Genomic DNA, 20,414 nt, shown 5'->3' on the forward strand with positions numbered 1-20,414 from the left:
GACAATTTTGCCATGAACTATTGAACTTAATATAATTTTTTTTGGAAAAATTATTAATGACTCAAAGGTTAACGGGAAAATTGTCTCTCAATTCATAAGATAGGTATTTTTAAAAATGCTGGAATATTTCCGGTAAAATCAGATTTTTAAAATAAAAATGTTTTTAAAGTTGAAAAAAAATAATAACACATTCTTTCTAAACATATATATATTTTTTTTAAAAAATTAATATTATAACAATATTTATAGTAAATGTATTTTGGTGTAATCGACTTTTGAAATCTTAAAGTAGCCAATATAAGACTTTTTTTATCTAATCTAAACTATCCGCAATAATCTATATTAAGGTGCCAAATGTTAAATTCTATTATTTAGAATAAATAGATCACTTTTAAGTATGGGGCTCTTTATCGACACTGGTTGTAAGATACCACGGGCTTGATAAATATTGATTTCATAAGATAGTATAACTTGGCCAGCTGTTAAATCGTGCATATTATTAATGCAACCTTAGGGTATGTAATGAGGGTAACCATAATTTAGTTAAGATGAGAGGGAAGTCTATAGAGAGGGAAGTCTATAAAGTGGGTCTTTTCCCCATAAATTTAATTGGAGGCCTTTTGGTTCACTTATTGTAGGCCTTTGGCAGAGTTAGCGCGCTATCTTTTGTGCGCTAGCTATAGCTAATAGCCGCTACTTTTTTTAAAATTATTTAATTTTTTAGCGCGCTACTTTTTTTAAAAGTAGCAAAGTAGCGCGCTACTTCGCTACTTTTAAAAAATATAATGAATGTAAGTATAAACATGAAAATTTAAATATAATATCATAATTAATTATAATTTTTATAATTTATTATTTAATTTTGAAATTTAAATATATTTTCAATTTTTAATTTATATTTTCAATCTGTGTTAATAATCTAAAATGGCATCGCCCATGGATATCCAAATCCTTGAAAGTGATTCGGACATGGAAGATTCAATGGAAGAAAATGTACTTAATAGCTCTAATAACGATTTCTCATTCCCTAGATTTGAAAAATTTTTTAAAATAAATATTAAAACAAAATCTGGATTCAAATTCCTGTTAAAATGTAAAAAAAATATATCATCAAATTAATCGAGTAGCTATAACCTGAAGAAACACCTAAAGGTAAATTATTATTTTTACATTATGATATTATTTATTTTATTAGACTGTTCACGCCAATTGCTATAAGGAAATAGAGAAACATATAAAAAATTTTGGCATAGGAGAATCTTCATTCAAAAAGACAAATACTATCCAAACCAAATTAACTGATAATAAACATGCCAATATTTCACAAAAATTGGCTGATAAAGTAATTGTTGATTTTATTATTGACACAGTTCAGCCATTGTCCTTGGTTGATAATCCATCATTTACTATGGTGATTAAAACTTTATCCCCTGGCACAACAGTTTTATGTCGCCAGACACTTATGAATAAAATAGCCGACAACTTCAAAGTGATGAAAGATGCTCTAATAGTAGAGTTATCAGATATATCTTATGTATGTACCACGGCAGATAGTTGGATACATAACAGAAGGTAAAAACTTATTTATATTTATAAATTGATCTGATTAAATATTTTTATAGCTTATTTGGGAATCACAGGCCATTGGTTAGACCCTAGGACTTTAAAAAGAAGATCTGTAGCCTTAGCCCTAAGGATTATAGGATGCCAGACATATGACGTACTTGCAAATAAAATTATTGACATCCACAAGTCTTTTAGGATTCATAATAAAGTTTGCAAGATGGTTACTGATAATGGGTCTAACTACCTGAAGGCATTTAGGTTATATCACAAATTTATTTATAATATTTATTTTAAGTTATGATTTTTTGGGCAGTAAATTAATCAGAATGGAATAGTTATTATTTAATCTATAAAATATTTAGTATTTTAATATTTCACATTATTTATAGAATTTTTATTAACTAAATACACATATTTTAGTAATATTATGATTATCATAATTTATATTAAATTATAAATAAAATTAGTCAAATTAACTAATAAAATATAAAACAGAGGTGGATTATTTCATTAATTTTTATTGTACAGTGTCATTGAGCTAATCTAACATTTAATAAGATATGGTTATTGAATATTTCATGGATGATTAGATTTTTACTATATTTATTTCTTATTGATTAATTGCCATCAATTTATATACAGTACAGGGAATTCATTCAATGTATTCATTTGATAAAATATTTTTGCTTAGTTATAATTCCTGAGGTTCAAAATTTAGAATACTAAGAAATGATTTTTCCACACCATTTTTGATAAATATTACTAGACATTTCTATTAAAACTGGATGAATAATTTAATTTGTCATATTTAATATGAATATAGAATATTTGGTGAGGATAATGCTGAAGATGAGATACAGAATGATAGTCAACATGTATTGGAAGAGGAGGAAATAGGTGTTGATGCCAATGATATTAATGAGATCTTAGAAGAAGGTTTAAATTATTTTATAATACATGTTAATCTAATCAATATTCTATAGGATCTTCAACTAACTCCACAATGTTACCCAGCCATCAGAGATGCTCCTGTCATAATTTAAATTTGATAGTAACAGTAGATGCTGAAGGAGCTTTAAATGATGAAGATTTTAAAAGGGTGTCAAGATCGACATTTTATAAATGTCAAACTTTATGGAATAAACAGAACAAATCTCCTAAAAGTTCTGACATGTTTAAAAAAAATTAGGGAGGTATTTATTAACCCCTAATCGTACAAGATGGAATTCTGTATACCAAGCAATAAAACTAATCGCTTTTTTTCTGGAGGAAAGAAGATTAGAGATTAATTATCTGTGATCTTGTTGAAATTGAATATATTAACGATGAAGAACATACTTTTATAAAAGAGTATACAGAAGTAATTCTAATTAATAATGATTCATTTCCATATCAAATATTTATTTATATTGCTTATTTTTTTATAATCTAAACTAACTATATTTTTATATTTATAAATGTTGATTTTTATATATTATTTATTATACATTTACATTATAAGCAAAAAATTTTTTTATAAAAAGTAGCTTAAAGTAGCTAAAGCTACTTTTGAAAAAAAAGTAGGCGCTACTTTTTTTGACAAATAGCATAGGGCGCTACTTTTTTTGACAAATAGCTATAGCGGTAGCGCGCTACTTTTTTTGACAAATAGCTATAGCGGTAGCGCGCTACTTTTAAAAATAGCGTTTAACAACTCTGGCCTTTGGTCATATTTAATTTTTTTTCAAATTTTAACTCTGATCGCTATTTCCAAGTTATTAACTTTTACTAATTTTGTTATTCTTATATAGTGACGATTACATTGGAAGGGGCAGGGGGGTATTAGCTTATAAAGGTATTCACGATAACAGGGGATTTCAGACAGAAAGTTATCAATTTAATAGTAGTTTTTAACATGAGAATAATTACTATATGGAGTACCAAAATGACGGGTCCAGCTGATTATTAATATGAATGCATCGTCAGTCTAGGTATTATTATATGTCTTCGATACCAATACAAAACTTCTATAAGAAACAAATGAAAAATGTCTATATATCTGGGATGTGAACCCTTCCACAAAAAACTTAGGGTCCGGGTTCAGAGATAAAATTTTAAAAAAGGGTTCAGGGTTAGGAGATCATAAAGAAATATCGTCTCCACATATATATATAATAACAACTTTTTTTTATAAATTTATTTATTTTTTATTACTGCAAAAAATTTTAAATATTTTTTATTACTGCAAAAAATTTTAAATATTTTTTATTACTGCAAAAAATTTTAAATATTTTTTATTACTGCAAAAAATTTTAAATATTTTTTCTTATTCAATTGAACAATCATAACATCTTCCTAAATATCCTCTGAGATTTCCGCCCAAGTCTGAAAATATATATTTCAACTGAAAATTTCGAAAAATAATTCTACGAAAAAATAAAATCACTTTATTTCGTAAAGTTTTTTAAATATATATATTATACTGAAAATAAAGATATCGTGACTTAATTTAATAGTATCTGTCGCAAAGAAGGGGACGGGATTTTCTCGCAAATTTTATTGGAGGACTTTAGATCGACTTGTTGCACACCTTTGGTGGGTTTCATTATTTTTTTTTAAAAAAGGTCATTAATTTATAAATTTTTTTTAACTTCTTAAATCATTGATTGCTATGCTATCTATTTTTTTTATATATCTCTTAAAAGCCTCTAAAAATAACGGTGAGTAAAACTCAAAGAAAAAGGCTAAGTGAACGACAAAGTGTCATTCCAAAGGCATTATCATTTGCGAATCAATTAAATGAATATCTATAAAGACGTAATTTTTATTTTATAATAAAATATATATATTTTTTATTTTGTGCGCATTTCAAATAATATAATATTAGAATGGAAATTTGATGAAAATTATTTAAATGTTATAAATATAAAGGCAACCTATTTTTCCTTTTTTTAAAAAAAATGTATTTGTAATTTTATGGAAATAAAATAAATTGTTATTCATTCCATATATGACGCACGAAAAAAAAAAAATTATGGCACCGTGGGCTATTCGAATTAATCAGTCTTAAAGTCTATATTTTTCTATTTTTCTGTGACGATATAGAGGTTTTGTAGACGAGTAATACGCCCAAAGTAAATGGTAAATAAATTAGTGAGTATCTGAATAGTTTCCTAAAAAAAAATATATATATTTTACATTAATACTATGTAATATACCTCAACTGAACGATGCATTCATTAAAGGTGCACGTCAATGAAAAACAGCTAGGGACGCCATTTTGGTTACTCATATCATTATTTAAAAAATTTTTAACGAGAGGCCAACTTATTCCTACGTCTGACGCAAATTTTATTAAAGAATTGCCCGATCATCGAGGATAATAAGGAAGAGAGTTATCAATTCACTGGTAGTTTTTAACATGAGAATAATTACTCTACGGGTTACCAAAATGGCGGGTCCAGCTGATTCGCATCCAATGACGCTTTCAAATGCATTATCATGAATGCATCGTCAATCTGGGTATTATTATTTGTCATTGGTAAAGGTGAGATAATTCATTCTTTCATCCTAAATTTTTTTTTATTTACCTGGAGGTTTTGCTGTCGGCAGCAAAATAAAATTTTCGCGATAAATGTATGTTGTAAAGACTTAGAGGTATTAAAAAAGATCCGGCGATCACAAAATATGTCCAAGGGTTAAAAAACGCGCGATTTTTCCGCTCGTCCTTCACAAGTTTTAAATTATTGTCGTCGGCGTAGACTCGGGCGGATATAACGTTAGCACCGCTTTTACTGATCGAGTTAAATGTATAGGCGAAAAAATCTTTAACGCTTCTCAGATTCCTATCAATCGTCGAATCCGGAGTAAACCGGAACGAAATGAGGGTTAGCAAGGCAGTGACGATGACGAACGCGTAGAGAGAATGCAAAAAAGCAGTTTTGAGGCACAAGGCAGGGTTAGCGGCAGACATCATGCGATAGCCGGCACGACAATATTCGTGTTTGAGGTTCCAACTCAGGGCGTTAAAGTGAGGGAATTGCCAGGTGTAGAGCAATGAGGCTAACAATAGGGCTACTGTTTATTTAATCATCGTAAAAAAAATAATATTTAAAAAAATGGAATAATTGGTCTTTTAAACATTGAGTAATATTGTGAAGCAGCCTATTACAATCATGGCAAAAATGGAGAATATTTTGTTTTGTTGAGAAGAAAGATATCAAGACCAATATTTAAAAAAAAACGATTCGATATTAAATTTGTCTCCTTTCTTGTAATTTTAAGAAAAATTTCGAGTTTTTTTTTGTTGAAATCGCAAATAAAAATCAATAGCGGATCCGATTATTTTGTATGATTATCGGAATAGCCTTAATTTTGGCCACAGTTTTATCTCAATAATTTATGGACTACAATAACGTAAATAAATATACGAACTGGAAACGTCCTGAACACACGCGCCAATTTGTTCCGACGTCATGTTCGTTAACGCGGAGAGTTCCGGTATTCGATACCTAGCAAAATATCCTATGAGGGGCGGAACCGCTCCTACTACAGCTCCGATCCATGTGTTAAGGATAGTTGTTCTCTTGGAACGAGTGTAGAAAGCGGTGTAAAGGGCCAAATTAAAAGCAGCGAGAAGACCAGAGATAGGGTTCACCCATAAGAAGAACGTGGCCAGACCTAGAAGAGCGGCAACAAGGGCGAAGCATATTGCATGTGGAGGGCTTCGCGAAATGTTAAGGTCAAATATATTTTATTTAGTTTCTATTTTGTAATGTTTGTGTAAGTTAAAACCAGCCAAGGATATAGGTTGTAAGTCATCCGATTAAGAGTCATTGCCATCTTACTCAATCATTCAAAATTTAGACTGAAAATTTATAATTTAAGGAAAAAAGAATAATAAAAACCTTATAATTCCACTGACCAGGACCCTATTTTTTGTTCTGTTCATCTGCGAATCGTAAGGAATTTCGAGGAATTGGTTAATAGTATTGGCCGACGCTGACGTTAAAAATGTTCCCAGCATCGCGGCCACAAATATTTTAGAATCGAAAGCCCCTGGGGCCATCAAATACCCGCACATTTCCGTCATGACTACCATACCTAATGGTTTTAAATCATAATATTTGCTGTAAAATATGTCAATTATAAAATACGCATTGTATATAATATTGGTCACCGTTCCAAATAGCTAAAAATTGGAAATCTCGTTTATATTTCCTAGAAAATTTTTAAGGTAAATTTGAAATTAATATTAATACCCTAACCCTAACTATTGAGTTTTTTTTTTAAAAATCGCTAAAATGCAAGCCACTCTAGCCATGTTGAACGAGAATATGGAAAAACGAGCTATTTCCAAAGAACCTAAAGTGAAGGTCCGACAGGATCCAATACTGGAACTCCCGATTATTATGACAAAGAAACCCGTAGAGCTCCGGCAACAAGTAATTGATCTAACCTTGGACTCGATGGGATTTCTTTTCTCACACGATAAAATCGCTGAACATTATGACGGAGATTAACAAACCCCGACTCATTAAGATCGCTAAATATTTCATTAACTCAGAAGCCACCAGCATATTTGCTAAAAGGGAGAGATGTTTACGAGTTTCCGTCACTAAAGATAGTTGTCGAAGAGATAAAGGAGAACATGTCATATAAATTCCTAAGAGATATTGCATCAAAGGCCCGAATCTACGCTAAAACAGTAGCGTGGGGATGGGAGCAAACTAAATGGGAACCCCAATCCTTGGTCTACAAGTTGGTCGTGGACCCCCACTGATCAAAACAAAGGTACTCTCTCGGGGCCCAACCTAGTCCAAGGATATGGACAAGGCCGTACCATTCAACCCCAGCGATTTTTTAAGAAAAACACAATTTAATAAAAGTGTCTTCCCTACCACCTATTAATTATTAATTTCAAATTTACTGTAAAAATTTTATAGGAGATACAAACGAGATTCCGAATTTTTAGCGATTCAGAACCTATCCCATATAAAACAATTTTATTTTTAAAAAAAATCAATATTTCATTGCCAAAGTAAATATAATTTTATATTGGGATCATGTTTAAAATCAAGAATTTATGTGATGCAAGATCATATTGGAAGGGAAAATTTGATTTTCTTTTTTCCGTTTTTGATGAATAAGATATAGATTCCCATTTTTGCTAATGATTTTGGTAACAATGGGATATCATCCCTGTTTATTTCTAAATACATCTTGCCAGAAATTACATTTTAGATAATTCCCAAAAAGTAGAGCAAAAAAATCAAAATATTATTTAAGTTATCCACCCAGGCCTTATTATTTTGTATACAAAGCTCACAGGATAGCCAAATGTGCTCATAGTAGAGCACTACAAAGTATAAATTCAATAAACCCACAGTAGGTCATTAGTGTTATGCCTTTGGCTTAATTCTGAGATATTGAAGATTTCTACTTACTTAAGGATGTTTAAAAGCTAAGTTTTGATTCTTAGGGGGGGGGGGGTTAATAAAAAATGAAATGATACATCAAAATAAATTAAATTGACATTTTTATTTATTGAATAAGCTAATTAATGTTTTTAAAATAAGTTTACACTGCATTTATAGTAAGCATGATTCACTTGAGCTATGCTAAAATAATCAATAACAAAATCACAGCTGATTTGCCAAAACTATAACATTAGAATATATGTAAACAGTAGTTGTGATCATTCCACTCCATATTTATTAAATATACCCATTATTGACTTTTGTAAATCAAACAATGATTAATTTAACATCACTTGAGAAAATCACACTTACTATAAATGAGACTTTAGGGATGCTAAAAAATTAGAGGGGGCTAATGTTTTATTTTAGGGACATCAACCCTTTATCTAAAGATCAGTGCAGCCCAGTCCACCAGGTTGCTGGGAGGAAGAGTTTTATGGCCAAGACAAATAAATTGTTCAAAATATTTTTTTGGGCTAAAGTTTTGAATGATCTAAAAGCTGATAATTAGGCAAATTTATGTAATTTTCCTTCATTAAAAAAATATTTGCAGGCCAAGCTGGGGAAAAATTTTTTGGGGTTAGGCTGGAAAAATGTTCAAAATATTTTTTACAGGTTAGGCCACAGTTTATAAGATAATGATTGGACAAATGGTTTTCTTTCATAAAAAATTATTACAGCAGAGGCCATATAATCTTTACAAAATAGCTCAGCTAAGTAAAAAATAATTACAGGTTATGCCAGGCCAAATACCTATATTAAAATTTTTATAGGCCAGGCCACCTCTACCTTTCATGAGAATTAATTTGAATGTATCTTAATTTAGTGCAAACTTTTTTAAACTGTAATTCATTTCATAATATTTAAATATATATTTACTTGTTAATCTAGATTTAGATAATTTAAGATAAATTTGAGGTATTTGTTTGATTGTATAAGAATTCTGCTTTTTATAATTATCAGAAATTTTAAGCACATTATTATCAATATCTGATTGTTGTATAACTATGTTGGATAATTTTAAGGATTCATATATGTTATTTAGTTTAGGATCCATTATAAGATTGTAGTTGTTTGTATTTAATATTCTATCTTTATTTTCAATATAGTAATCTTTCCCAATAAATATATCATTGATTAATAATGACTTAAAATTCTTATCAGAAAATGCAATACAGGGATTTTCTACATTTAAGGGGAACATATCTATTGGCACAGCTTTAGTATCTTTAATTTCTTCCTTAAATTTATGATTACTATTTGACCAGATGTTATCCATTATGATAGGAATATTTGGCAAAGAAGTCTTTTGAGATACCTTTGTGGACAGCATCTTACTTTTAAGCTTTAATTATTTTATATTTAGTTCTTATATAAATATGCAAATAATTACTTTACAATATGTGTAACATTTAATATTGCTTTGTAAAGCTTGTTTACATGCAAATTTAAACAATAACATAATGAATTTATAATATTTCCCTCATTTCATATCAAGCGCTTCATCGTGCTTTTTTTAAATACATGCTTGATGTATTGAAAATTTTGTTTATACTATATGTATAATGGTCGATTCATCGAAATTTGTGTATCAACACCAATTATCTTGTGATATGACATTTAAGTTTCATCTATAAATTATTTAGATTTTAATTTATATAGAACTTTCAAAAAAAATTTAGTTTCAATTCATGAATAAAATATTTTCATGAGAAAAAAAATGGAATACATACATAAGTAGATTTGTATAAACCATAACTCCAATTCAAATGTATAAATGTTAATCCAGCTAAGTATCTTATTCCATTAAAAAGGTGGCCAAATGTGGTATATTACTTGATAGTTAGACTATATATTTTTAAATATGTTATCAAAATATATTATATATAAGATCAAATTTTTATTATTGTAATTATTAAATACTGGATAAAGTATCTACGCAGTTAAGGATTTTATAGAGTCGTTTCATAATTTGAATCATTAGCAATTATTTGCTTCTCGCTGAATGGCAAATCTAAATTCTTCGGCCAATTTTATTTTTGAAAAATAAATATATAGGAAAGAATTTCTAAAATAAAAAAAAACTATTTAATCTTACTAGTTGTGGATGAGTTTAATTTTGAAATAAAGCGACATCTGTTAATATTCTCTTACATGTAAATATTATAATCTGTTCCTAATAATTAAAATTTTTCAAATATCAGTCATTCAATAAAAAAAATGGTTCTCTGAAAAAAGGACACCGAAAAACTGGATTATAAAATACCTTAAAATATTATTTTTTTCGAAATAGATTGATTACTCTAAATCACAACTTACCTAATTGAAAAAAATTTAATTTCTGTTTATACATTTAAAAATCTTGTTTAAATTGAACTATTAATTACCTATAGTTCAAAAAGATATTTATATCTAGTAAAGGTCAAAGCTCCGGTCCTATAGGTCTTAGACCAGGATCGGACCGATCATTAAATTTTTGCGGTCTGGATTGGTTTTTTATTAAAATTTAAGTTTACTTTAATTCCCATATTTATAAATTTTGAGTTAATTTTTATTTTTGTAAATTTTGAGTTAATTTTTACTTACAAAAAAAACCATAAGTTTGCCAAAGAAGACATTTTTCTTATGATTCCAATCAATAAACAAGAATTAATATGGATATAAAAAGGAAATTATTTTTAAAATTACAAGAAAAAAGACCTGTCTTTTTATTTAGGTTAACGGCCTAGAACAATCATTTTTAAAAATCGTGGTTAAGTCCGGAATGTCTTGATTGCAATCATAATTATTAATCTAAGTGGTCGGGTCTACATCCTGGGCCGTTAGGAATATATTTCTATAAACACAATATATATATATATAGGTATCAAATAAGGAGTAATTTAAATATTCTGAATGTCATCATAATTGTTGTGGGCGGATTTAGGCCTTTGTGGGCAGGAGTATTTTTATCAACACAATATATCAATATGGGTATTAAGCTAAAGATAATTAAAATATCTTTTCACTATAAGATTAATACGTTAATTGGAAATTTAGATCTAGTGGATTTGGAATTCAAGAGAATTTTCAATGATACAAAATTTATAAAATTCAAATTTTTTTTCTCGCTAAATGTTCTAAAATCATGCTTACCTTTAGTTTAAAAATGGAAATAATTAAAAATCATATTAATTTATTGTTAAAAAAAATTGATTGGGCATAGCTTCGCAGCTGGCGAGCATATAAATTAAATAATATAAATTAGGAAATATATTGCAGGAACGTCAATCAATTTGAATATTACTTTTGTGTATATTTTCATATAAAGGATTTATTATTTGTTTTTATATTTTTTTTAGGTTTGAATTGATTAGAAATAAAAAGGATTATTGTAGTACAAATATTGCGTTTTAATAAATAGCTACAAAAATAAAATAAAATAGCATATATTTTGCCGAAATGAATCCCCCACAGCTAGGTAATGAGGGTTCAGAAACTTCTAAATTCTAAGATAGGCAAAATATTATACCTTGGGAGATATATATTTTTAAAAAAATTTGGGATATTATTTGTTCGTCCAGGATTTCTTACTATATGATTGTGCTCCAGTGGTCTTGGGCACTAAATCGCATAGTAATATTTATGACTAAGAATATTATAACTGGAAAAATGGGTTTTTGTATAAAGTTCAAAAAATGGAATTCAGGAGTAGATATAATTAGATGTATTTTTTAAAAATTTTTCTAAGGTGCTACTGGTTCAATTTAATTTTGACACTTAATTTCTGCTTATAAGTTTGTTTTAAATACTTATTTTCTTGTTGTTTTATTATCGTGTTTTTTTGAAAAAAAATTCATTTACTTATTAGTCAGTATAGTCAAAGCTAAACTGCGGGCTGTTTGGTAATAAGTCTAATATTGTTATAGCTGTATTTGAGAAGATTTTTAAAAACAGCTAACTCAATATTTTAGCCAGAAAAATATCGATAAAACCTCGAGATTTCGCTAATAGGTATCCAAACCTTTGTGCCATCTATGAACAAAATCTTCAGATCTGGCCCAGCCGGAACCCAATTTATTAAAAAAAAAATAAATATTTGAAGATATCTAATATTAATTATAAAACAAATTTCAAGGACTTTGCGTCATAGCTTTCCTCCTATGGTAGAAGTGGCTTATTTAAGGCAAATGCCTTCCAATATCAATGAAACTTATCATTATTTATTTGGACATTAGTTAAAAATAAAGGTGTCAGCTGGCAAGAGCATTGTGCAGTAACCAATACTAAAGTATACATGCTTTTCCTTTTATTTATATATTATATAAAATAAACAAAATTATATAATGTATTAGAGACCTGCAATAGGTGATCTTACCCCCTCCCCCAAGATTTGAATTGGGTTTAGTCTAGGCCTATTTTTAAAAAAATTTCTTTGAACTATCTAAAATTTTGAAGTAGGCTTAATGAAATTTAGCCCTGATGTTTCTCTATTATATATAGCTATACAATTATAGAATAACAAAAAATAATCAATCTGTTAAAAAAACAGAACAATCAGATGCAATCATTTAATATCAGACAGACAAAAAATAAGTAATTTTTTATTAGTTTTTAGGAAAAGGGTCATTTTATATTTAATTTATTCGTGATAATTTTTAATGTTAAATATTTTGCACAATATTACATCATTTTATAGAAATATTAATATAAAATATGCTCAACAATTGGTCATGACATCATGCCTGGTTTGATGTGATAGCAAACTATTCAGTTGATTGAGCAGTTAAAGGCCATAATGAATAATTAGGGTCACTTATATATAACTTTTGATAACCACAACCTAAACACACAATAGAGCACCTGGAATATGGTTGACAATTTGCTTTATCTACATATTTTAAGATATAATTAGTACAATGTTAATGCATACTTTTCCTTTTTTGTCTGATTCTGCAAGATATTCCAGGTATAAGAATAAGGTGACAATATTTACACAGTTTTCTTTTGATATTAATAGATCTAATTTAAAATTATAAATTTGGCATCTTATTCTATGCTACAATCTTATCACAGATTTTTTGGCAATCTCTTTTATCATGTGCCCATAATATCTTGCCTGATTGATATTACTTTTATCTTGTTCCAAAAGTTGATGAGCTGCCTAATCCCAAGTTATTTTGTTAAATTTATTAGTATACCTGGTACAAAAAATTGATTCTTTCAAAAGCGTCATCGTTAATTTTCATTGTTCAATAAGTGACGTGTGTCAAATATCGACAAATATATTTTTAACACATGATTAACATATATGGAATATAAAAATTTCTATATGTATATTTAAAATTAAATTTCTAAATAAAATTTTTAATTTGGAAATATTTAAATTAAGCAAGAATTATTTCCGAAGTAACAATGGTTACATCCTAAATTAACCAAAGGATAAGATCTTAGACATAAACAGAGGAGGTTAGAGGTGGGAGGTGAAAAAAAGATTTAACTAATCATATGCTACTTTAGAACCATTGATATGAAAATCAGGCTTTCCATTTTTTAGATGTTCAAGAATTAAAATATAATAAGGTATAACCAAATCATAAGTAGGCTCCTCCCCACATACTATATTTGTATTTCATAAAGCCAATTGGATAGCTTTAATTTTTATAAGCCTCCTATTTCTTTATGTTAACAAAGATTAGGTTATTCCCTAATTATAAATATTAGTTTACTTCTGATATTTGTTTATCTTGAAGAAGTATAATATGAGTTATTACTTTAGTGACTAATTTTGTCATAACCAGTTTAACAATATGCCTCTTTCAATTATTTGGTAGGTGCTATTCCACCTTATTTCACAATTTAATTTTGATCTTAAAAAAAAATAGAGGAGGGTGTAATGAACTATATATATATTTTTAAATAAATTTAAATTTACGAATCATTCTAATAATGGTTCTCAGATTTAAAATTAAAAGGTCTAAAAATTTTTAAATTTATTTGGAAATCAAATTAATTAAATGGACAACGCATCGGATATGCCCATATCCAAAATAATATTATTAACTCAAATATTATCATCAATATATGGGGCTGTTCAAAATAATAACCTGTGTTGGGTTTGTCCAAATGTCAGATGAAAAATTATCTGACTTTTAGTTTTAGATATTTTTGCTTTTCCAACTGTTCTTTTCCTGTAAATGTATTATACAATTCAAGATTAGAGCATATTGATTTTACAGAAAAATCAAGACTACTTATAAAATCTTTTGTATTAACCAGTTTTAAAATATATCTTATTATTTATAAATAACTAGCAAATTATCTTTAAAAATTTTTTTAGATAAGGAAATTGGTGATGTAGGCTTTAGAAAAATGTCAATTTTATTACACTTTTTACTGAGGTGTGAATAGAATAATAATTAATAAGAAGGGATGTTATTTTGCCTTTATATTTTATAATGCTTTTGCAATGATTGCAAGTAGCCTTTTGTCTTTATTTATTATTTCATCAGAAGCATTTTCCTCTATCATAATTAGGCTAGCTAACAATAATTTATTGTAGAAATGTATTATGATTTTATATACATTTGCTTTATGTAATTTTTTAATAATTTATTATAGTGATTCAAAAAATAAATTCTCCTGAGATTCAAAAAAATACAGCAAATAAAAATTTAAATATTGCTTAAATTTTCATTTCAGAGATTTTTAAATTTGTACTGGTCTTTTTATGATCACATCACCTGTCAGGTTGGCAGGTTATCAAATAAAAATCACAAATATTAGATTTATTAAAATAAATTTATTAAATAGTCGAATTATTCGTTTTATTCGAATAAATGTTCATTAGTATTCGGATAAAGCAAATAATTTATTATTCATATTAGTAATTAATTCGAATTTATTTTTTGAATAGATCTATTAGACACCATCATCAATACACATACTATTATTTAAATAACATATTTTTACCTATTTTCTAAATTCCATCTCAATAAAATTTGTCAAATAGTCAATTATATATATAAATAAAATTTTTGAATGATCACCTGGCTAAATAAATGATAAAACATTTTATTAACCTTAAAATTAAAAAGAAACTATACATATTAGAAGCGTAAAAATATTTATGAACGGCTATCAAATCATTATCTAATCACGGATTTTTTCTTACCAAAATATACTTTAAATATCCATTTTAAAATGAGGATCATGACAAATGTCCCACTTTTGGGAATTGCAATATCACTGTAACTATACCAAAAAATATATTTAAAATATCCTAAATTTTAGTTAATAGGTTTTCATTTTAAGACATATAATTTCGTTGTGATATCGTATAGGTTCCTCGGTGGAATAATAAATAAATTAGTAAAAGAATTGATATTGTAATTTTATTCGCGAAGTCAAAATAAAAGAATAATTATGTTATATCATTGGGAAACGACGTTATTCAAAACAATCGTCAAATGTAAATTGATCATTTTTTATATCATATCTTGTGGGGGTGATATCATCAGCCTCTTGGACATGGTTGGAATAGGTAAGATCAAAGGTTAGAGAGATATTATTTGACCATACTGTAAAATACCTTAGTAAACTGAAAATTCTGCAGTTGATATATTCTAAAATAAATGATTTATTTCAAAAATGGGCGAAAATATAGAAAATATAGAAAATTACTCTAAAAGTAATGATATAAATTTAAAAAAATAAATAAAACTAAAAGAAAAAAAAAACACAAATTATAGAATAAATTACTCCAGAAAAATAGAAGATGCTTAAATTGACGATTGACGAAAATAAATTTTTTTTACCATAATATGAAATAGAAATGTTATGAGTATATTTTTGAATTTATTATAATTTTCAAACGATGACAAATACGTTTCTTTATTTATTATTAAAAAATGGATTTTAAATGTAAATCCATGATTTATTTAATTTAAAATTGTGATCCGAGTAGCGAAAAAAAAATTAACATTTTATCCATTTTAATCCAATAACTTTTTTTTCCTATTTACCTAGAGATATCAGTTCAAGATTGTGAAGGATATTTTTTTTATCATGTAAAGGAATATATAAATCCTTGCTTAGCCACGAAGCCCATTAATTAAAAACAATACATGCACAAAATTGTTTACAGTTATATTAATAATATTTTTAAACGCTACTTAGCTACTATCAAAAAAAGGAGCTCTCTAAAAAAAATAAATCGCTATTATTTATAGCCACTGGCGCGCTACTTGTAGGGAGCTACTTTAACAACTCTTAATTGTCCAATTATAATAATGCTCAAATTTATTATATGCTCTGTAAAACGTTTGTTATTAATTGATAAAAATTGATTAGCTAAAAGTATTCTTCAAAGTATTTATCATGTGCCAAATGTTTTCGACGAAGTATTTGCATTTTTAAATATTTTTATAGAAATTTTTTTTTGTAGGTGTATATTTAGTATATTTATACTAAAAAATTAGCCCAACCCTGTATATAATAAAAAATATAAAAATTTATATAGATTGTTTCTTTTAAAATGACCCCGAAAGAAATAATATTTAAAAGAGGAGTAGAAAATAATATCAAAAAACAAGAAGTAGAACCAGAAACACAAAAAAAAACAAAAAAAATTGGAAACTAAAAAATTTTTTTTTAGAGGTCTGCAATGGATGGGTTTTTAGTCCTAAAAACCGCCCGTTCAATACTTTAAAAAATTTAACCCGCCCGCCCAAACCGTCCCTAAAATTCCGCCCGTATATTTTATAAAAAAAATTTAACCCACGAGTCCCATATAAAATTTAAATAAGCTCATTCTTCCAATTTTTTTAAGCATCCATTAAAAAAAAATGATATAGTTTCAGCGTTACATACCTTCAAAAAAGTTTTATAATTTAGGACATTGCTATACTAAGCATAAAAAAAAATAATATTCAACGTAAATTAAGGATAAGGAATATTTGATCTAATAAAATATTTATGTATATAAAATTAATGTATATTGATAAACTAAAAACCTTCCAGCAATGCTAATTCCTCGTTCAGAAGAAGCACTGATTGCTGGAATTGCCAATATTTTTTCTAGCCAATCTTGATAGTTTTTGTTTGATCAATCTTTTTACTTTTCATTTCCATCAAAGTAAGATATTCGTTTGATGTATATCCTTCTATTCAAGTGAGATATTTAAATTAAAAGTGAAAGCATTTAATAAATTTTTTAAAAAGTAAAATTAAATTAATTGTTTATAAATTGTAAACTAAACTAAGTAAGCCTAAAATATGACTAAATTATATAAAAGCTCGTTACTTTAAGATTCAAATACTTTGTTATGTCATTAGGTAATGCTCTCCTCTGTCAGCCACAACATTGCATTTTACAATTTAAATTTAATTCTCTTTGCTTTTTGGGCAAACGGGTAAAATCAGATTCTCATATCACGTTGATGTTATATTCTTCCATGCAAATCATGTCCAACATATTTTCAATATATTTTTTTTATCTGAGTAATTTTCTTCTATGACAACATCTTCAGTTATCGGCACATTCGGCAATTAAAAATATTGAAATTTCAAGGAGCATATTATTTTGTTGTAATTTTTTTTATCTTAACCCGCCCGCCCGTTTGCCCATGGAGAAGCTTAAACCCCACCCAATGCGGACCTCTAGTTTGGATATACACACATCAAGAAATAATATATTTTTATAAATTTTTTTAGTACCAAAATTTTGTTATAAAATAAATTAATATTGTAAAAGGTGAAACAAAGAATTTTAACGATAAAAATTTGTATTTGTGTTTTTGTTAGAAATTTTTAAGTTGGTCTCTCACAATTACTTACCTATATTGAACGTTTTATTTCTAAAATGCGCTTCGAAGGGTCGTTAAATTCAAATCAGCTGGTGACATGCCATTTTGGTTTCCCATATAAAAATGAAACTCTGAAATTTTAAAACTTTCGTAAAAATTTATAAATGGCAACTGTTTATATAGGTAAATCAAAATGGCGTGCCATCAGCTGAGATGCTAATTCTTAATTGATACCTATCAAAATTAATGAACCATCAGTCCAGGTATTATTGTATGTGATTGGTAAGGATAGATCTATTTCAAAATGATTTTTGGACACTTCCATCAAATATAAAAACTGACGAAAAGATAGATATTTTTTTTATAAAAATCCGTTTTAGCTGGCTGTGGTCTAAATATCAAAAATTAAATTCGGAAATTTTAGTAAATTTAACGAAAAAAAGGAAATATAAGCTATTTTTAATATAGAAATAAAAAACATGTCCTAAACATATTTCTAATAAATTTTAAAATTTTAAAATTTTAACACATATTTTTTAATTAAAATGTAAAAAACTTTTAAAAGATTTTTTCTTTTCATATTTGCGAATTTTTAAACCAGATTTAGGAAACCGCCTTTAAAAAATTTTTTCAAAAAGATATTTTTTAAATTCACTTGCATAATGGAACAAATGTCCAAAGAAATATACACGCGTTAAAGGAACGACTAAGCAAACCTTTCTATAATTTACAATATTATATTTAGCCTATTATTAATATACGTTTAAAGGAAAATACATATTTTTAGCGGGGGTGTGAACCCAAAGATGGCTAATTCTATTTAGTGGAGATTTTGATGACAAGAACTTATTCGAAACCGATTTGAAACCGATTTCCTAAAAGGGACCCGAACCTGCCCCTGGTCCATATTACCCCGGTAGTGAAACCGGGTTCTGGTTTACATCCCTGCATTTTAGTCTAATTAGATTAAGGCGTGTTAATTCAAATATAATGCATAACAATAATTTTTTTGGGGATGCTAATCGAAAGCCCTTGTTACGCCACTGAAACTACATCTAAATAAAAATAATGGTTTTTTGATTATCTTGCTAATAATGCCATTAATTTATATCTAAGTATTCCCGATTGACAAAATTTTTGGATTTTATAACAGTGAACCAATGGTATAGATTTATTGAATTTGATATATTTTTTTTTCATAATCATTTTTGCGAGAAAAAATAAAAAATTGAAGTTATTTTTAATTAAAAAATGTTATACTTTTACAGATGAAATTGCCTAGATATCATTGCAAAATAATATATCAATATCTATAGCTTCAATACCAAAATAGTTATGCAATCTGTTAAAATATCGGACAGTGAATTTTGGTATAAATAATAATAATAATAAAATGAAATATTTCGCGATTGGAAGCATTATATAGGTTTAGAATAATAATATATTTGGTTTTCATTATAGTTTACAACGAAGTAAGTTACCAGAATTTGTAAGAATTGGTATTTACTATTTTTTTGTTATCTTTAAAAAAAAATAAAGAAGAATTTAATAGGAGAAATTTAATAGATTTTAATATGTCTCCAAATTTTCCACAAAACAAGGAAAAAAAATAATGCTAAAGACAATTATCTGGCCGAAAGTCTAAATGGACTCAATTATTAGAACTCCGGGGGTAATAAAACTTTCTCAAGACAAGCCCTAACAAGAAAAATAGTAATTTCTGGAAGATAAAAACAAGAAGGTAAGATGGTTTAGTTATGGATATATTTAATCGTAATTAGACATGCACTAACGTCTGATATGGGCCAGGGCATGTGAATATGTTTTACAAAATTAAATATTTTCGATACCCAAATAATTACTATTCGGATAATATTCGCGAATATCGACTTTTTTATATGTTCGATCCGTATAAATTCTGTCGAATATTAGTTAGGAGCGTTACGTATGTGAGGTGGTTATCCATCGGTTTAATTCAAATCAGATATTTATATATTTATTAAAGGTTCTAGAGCCGAATTCGGCTTCTAAAATTTTGATTTATTTGGGTGGGCATTTTTAGACCACAGACCCCACAGAGGTCGATTTATAGGCAAACCATCAAACCCGGGGTAATATGGACCCGGGGAGGGATCGGACCTCTTTTAGAAATCGGTTATTGATTGAGTTACCTTTATAAAAATTCCCGCTAAATGGAGTTTAAAATTCCTTAACCTTGCTTATAATCGCCTCGCTAGATTATTCTCGGGGGAGGGGTGCAGTTCGTATTCTTTAAAATATTTTAGAAAGTGCATTTAGTTGAATAAAATAATTAGAAATCATTTATAAAATTTTTTTAAATATAAAAAGAAAATAATTGTAGGATTTAAAATTCGATAAATTTACTTTGTATCTAAATTCAAGTTGAAAGAAAACCCTCTCCAATATATAAATCGTATCCATTAAAATTGATCTGATCACCATCATCATTCTAAAAAATAAACTAAATTCAGTTAAGGCTATTAACGTTTTATTACAAAAAAGGGGAAAATATATTTATTTGAATTTACCAAAATTTTCAAGGGTATATTATATTAAATTTTTAAAATAAAAGATAAGATAAATA

General features: G+C 27.4%; 3 protein-coding genes across 3 annotated transcripts in view; 1 reads left to right on the top strand and 2 right to left on the bottom strand.

The window, feature by feature from the left end:
* The window catches only part of LOC135930062 (probable crossover junction endonuclease mus81), a 24,210-nt gene extending 19,740 nt beyond the window's left edge, over nucleotides 1-4,470 (top strand). The window contains exon 9 of the mRNA XM_065467563.1: nucleotides 4,251-4,470. Within this exon, the coding sequence (XP_065323635.1) occupies nucleotides 4,251-4,358 (108 nt within the window). The 3' untranslated portion in view covers nucleotides 4,359-4,470. The remainder of the gene's footprint in view (nucleotides 1-4,250) is intronic.
* Nucleotides 4,452-9,081, bottom strand: LOC135930850 (protoheme IX farnesyltransferase, mitochondrial-like). The gene is made up of 5 exons (XM_065467648.1): nucleotides 8,904-9,081; nucleotides 6,453-6,648; nucleotides 5,980-6,269; nucleotides 5,136-5,622; nucleotides 4,452-4,718 (listed from the first exon to the last, which is right to left on the bottom strand). Exons 1-5 carry the CDS (start codon nucleotides 9,079-9,081, stop codon nucleotides 4,619-4,621), a joined length of 1,251 nt encoding a protein of 416 aa, XP_065323720.1. The 3' UTR covers nucleotides 4,452-4,618.
* Nucleotides 9,082-12,634: 3,553 nt separating this feature from the next.
* LOC135922082 (ribonuclease P protein subunit p21-like) lies at nucleotides 12,635-13,283 on the bottom strand. The gene is made up of 4 exons (XM_065456499.1): nucleotides 13,205-13,283; nucleotides 13,067-13,167; nucleotides 12,937-13,025; nucleotides 12,635-12,894 (listed from the first exon to the last, which is right to left on the bottom strand). The coding sequence occupies exons 1-4, from the start codon at nucleotides 13,250-13,252 to the stop codon at nucleotides 12,770-12,772; spliced, it is 363 nt and encodes a 120-aa protein (XP_065312571.1). The 5' UTR covers nucleotides 13,253-13,283; the 3' UTR covers nucleotides 12,635-12,769.
* Nucleotides 13,284-20,414: the final 7,131 nt, after the last annotated feature.

The sequence above is a fragment of the Gordionus sp. m RMFG-2023 genome, chromosome 1 (assembly GCF_954871325.1).
Source record: "Gordionus sp. m RMFG-2023 chromosome 1, tfGorSpeb1-WG-v2, whole genome shotgun sequence".
NCBI classification, from domain to species: Eukaryota; Metazoa; Nematomorpha; class Gordioida; order Chordodea; family Parachordodidae; genus Gordionus; species Gordionus sp. m RMFG-2023.